The sequence below is a fragment of the Rhinopithecus roxellana genome, chromosome 12 (genome assembly GCF_007565055.1).
Source record: "Rhinopithecus roxellana isolate Shanxi Qingling chromosome 12, ASM756505v1, whole genome shotgun sequence".
NCBI classification, from domain to species: domain Eukaryota; kingdom Metazoa; phylum Chordata; class Mammalia; order Primates; family Cercopithecidae; genus Rhinopithecus; species Rhinopithecus roxellana.
The window spans coordinates 43,768,209-43,771,329 of NC_044560.1; the positions used below are offsets into that span (position 1 = coordinate 43,768,209).

At 45.0% G+C, this 3,121-nt stretch overlaps 1 protein-coding gene across 1 annotated transcript; it reads left to right on the forward strand.

Annotated features, from left to right (window-relative positions):
• Window positions 1–1,099: 1,099 nt before the first annotated feature.
• Window positions 1,100–1,324, forward strand: LOC104668086 (28S ribosomal protein S21, mitochondrial-like). The gene has a single exon (XM_030913157.1). It carries the CDS (start codon window positions 1,100–1,102, stop codon window positions 1,322–1,324), a length of 225 nt encoding a protein of 74 aa, XP_030769017.1.
• Window positions 1,325–3,121: the final 1,797 nt, after the last annotated feature.

Genomic DNA, 3,121 nt, shown 5'->3' on the forward strand with positions numbered 1-3,121 from the left:
GGGCAAATGTGGTTCTCAGGGGTTGGAAAAAATCTTACTTTTTAATAGATATAGCACACAAACAAATCTATCTATACTACACAACAGAGATACAATGTATCTGTGGTATTAACATTTCATTAGAGGAAGTGACTAGGAAAAATGTCTAAAAAGGTTCCTGGACAGGCAGCAATAATGAAAAAGTTTAAGAAAGACTGATACTGCCTTATTTGCCTCAAGAGAAAAGCACTCACTGCACATGGGGTCAAGGAAATTATTTTGTCTTTGGTCCTCAGTTTTCCGGAAGTAAAATGAAGGGGAGTTACTTGTGGCCTCTGAGGCTCTTTTCTGCTCTGACAGTTGATCACCCAAGACTCAGGGGCTCCCCAAGAACACAGGTATGCCTGTGCTCCTTTCATTTGTGAATTTCATTCTCCCCACTGACCATTATTTCCTCTTGTCCATTTCCCTTCCACACATTCCCAGAACTTCTATTTTTTCCTCCTTTTTTTGGGGCCCCACCTTCTTCACATGAAGTCTCCTCTAATAACACTCCCATCTGCAATCCACAGAGATGGGGTTAGGGTATGTGAGCTAGGATTCAAGTGATGGGGGATTCCTCAAGGTCCTAAGAGATGGGGTTTCTAGCCAGTACCTAGCACAGTGCTTGGCCTGAAATAGATGCTTAATAAGTATTTGCTGGGTGTAGAAAGTATGAATGAATAAATACATTATTTTTCTGAATCTCCACCCTGTTTTCCTCTCCAACCCCTTCCACAATGTTGAAAGCAGCATACAAGTCAGGGAGGGGTCATCCTGGTTTGGGTTTCCCCAGAAGCAAACCATGAGACAAGCAACGGAGTGCAAGTTGTTTATTTGGGAAGTGACCCCAGGAAATGCTGGTAGAACAGTGAAGAAGTAAGGTAGGGAAGGAAGAGATACCAGTAAAAATTGTGTTACCAAGCAAGTCAGCACTAGAGGCAACCAGAGCTTAATTCTGCTGGAGAACTCCAGGAACCAGTGTAGTTACCCCCACAAAAGAGGAAAGAGGAGAAGCCTTCGGGTCAGCTAGGTACTGAACGCACCAGGTCCTGCAGAGCGGAGAGTTAAATCCAAGGTCATGGCAAAACATCTGAAGTTCATTGCCAGGACTGTGATGGTAAGGGAAAGGAACATGGAAGGTGCATACAGGACCCTAAGCAGAATCCTCACTATGAATAGGCTGATTGAGGGCACTAAGCCTCGGCAGTACTATGAGAAGCCATGCTGCTGGCGACAGAGGGAAAGCTATGAAAGGTGCTGGTGGATCTACGGCATGGAAATGGCTCGCAAGATCAACTTTTGATGCGCAAGAATTGGGCAGACCCGTGCAGGGCTGCTGAGACCTGTGATGCAACACCCAGTATGAAACCCTCATCCAGTTTTGTCTCTCTCTTCTTTCTACAATCCCGTTTCCTATTACCATTCTCTACAAGAAACTCAATCACATGTTTGCGAGAAGGCCTCCACAATAGAAACAATCCCATTGGTCAGCAGTGGACTCTCTTTTATTAAATGAAAGAAGAAACTCAGTCTGAAAGTAGTCTAGGAGTAGAATGGTGTTTGCCAGGGGCTGAGAAGGAGGCAATGAGGAGTTATTGTTTCACAGTACAGAGTTTCAGTTTGAGAAGATGAAAACGTTCAGGAGATGGATGATGGATGGTGGTGATGGTTACACAAAAAGGTGAATATACTTAATGCCACTGAACTGTACATTTAAATGGTTAAGATGGTAGATTTTACATTTTACTACAAAAAATTGTTCAAAAATCTAAACAAACAAAAAGGAAGGAGCCGGGGTATTTATCTACCAAATCCCATTTGGCAATGATTGAGATCCACTGTCAGGGAGAGCTAGCCCCATGGTGCTTCCAGTCTGCAGCAGACGAAGCCATAGTGATCACTGGCATCCAGAGAACGCCCCTAAGCAAAGAGACCCAGGTGCTGGCAATTAGTATTCAGGCTGGCAACAATGGAAGCAGTTAAGGTCAAGGAATATGGGGGGCCCACCTGCAGCACCTGCTACAGGGATAAAGGTGAGGAGTGAAGTATTGGTGTAAACATAATTTCAGTTTTTGCCATTAAAGTAATTGCCAAAACTGCAATTACTTTTGCACCAACCTAATAGAACTGCTTGAAACCGTTCCCTTTTCCTCTTCCCCAGCTCCTAAGTACAGCCCGTTCCAAACAGATAAAAGTATTGTCTTGCATTTGTGAAACACCTGCACTTTAAAAACCTTTCTCTCACCTTTATAACCCTGACGTGATACCCCTGCAATGAGCACCAATGGCCATCCCTGAATGTTCAGGGCTCCCCAGAGCTATGAAATGTCCTTCCTGAGAGACAGGGAGGGCGGAAATGGTCTTGCTATTGTGTCTATTTGGCAAATGAAGAAAATGGGGTACAGAGACAAGTAATGCCCTTTTATTAGAAACAGAATAGGGCTGGGCATGGTGGATCATGCCTGTAATCTCAACAGTTTGAGAAGCTGAGGTGGGAGGATCACTTGAGGCCAGGAGTTCAAGACCAGCCTTGGCAACATAGCGAGACCCTGTCTTTACAAAAAATTTAAAAATCTTAGCCAGAGGTACTGGTGCATACCTGTAGTCCCAGCTGCTCAGGAGGCTGAGGTGGGAGGATCACTTGAGCCAAGGAGTTCAAGGCTAGAGAGAGCTAGGATCATGCCACTGTACTCCAGCCTGGATGACAGAGCAAAACCCTGTCTCTAAAAATAAAATAAATACATAGAAACAGAATGAATTAGAAGATAAGCACTTCCGCAGAGGCCAGAACTCTTTTCAAGGCTCCAGGAGGTGCTATGTCCTGGATAGATGTTGTGGTCTTGTCATGGGTCTCTAATCTTTAGCTCCTTCCTGTCTGGTAGAACCCCCTAAACTGAGACCCTCCCGTCCTTAGGTGGCCCCTTGTGTGGTTCTGTGAGCACAGAGTTAGGACAAAACACAGCTGATCTCGCCAAGAGTCCTCTGACACTCCATCCCATTCTGAATTGGGAAGGAAAATCCCTGAGCTTTTGATTCAGCCTTCCCACTCACTTCCTGTAAGGCTATGCCCGAGGCATTTGACCTCCCTGACCTTCATTTG

What these genes read in the sequence shown, in the direction of transcription:
- LOC104668086 (XM_030913157.1), top strand. Translation starts at nt 1,100, where the DNA reads ATGGCAAAACATCTGAAGTTCATTGCCAGGACTGTGATGGTAAGGGAA.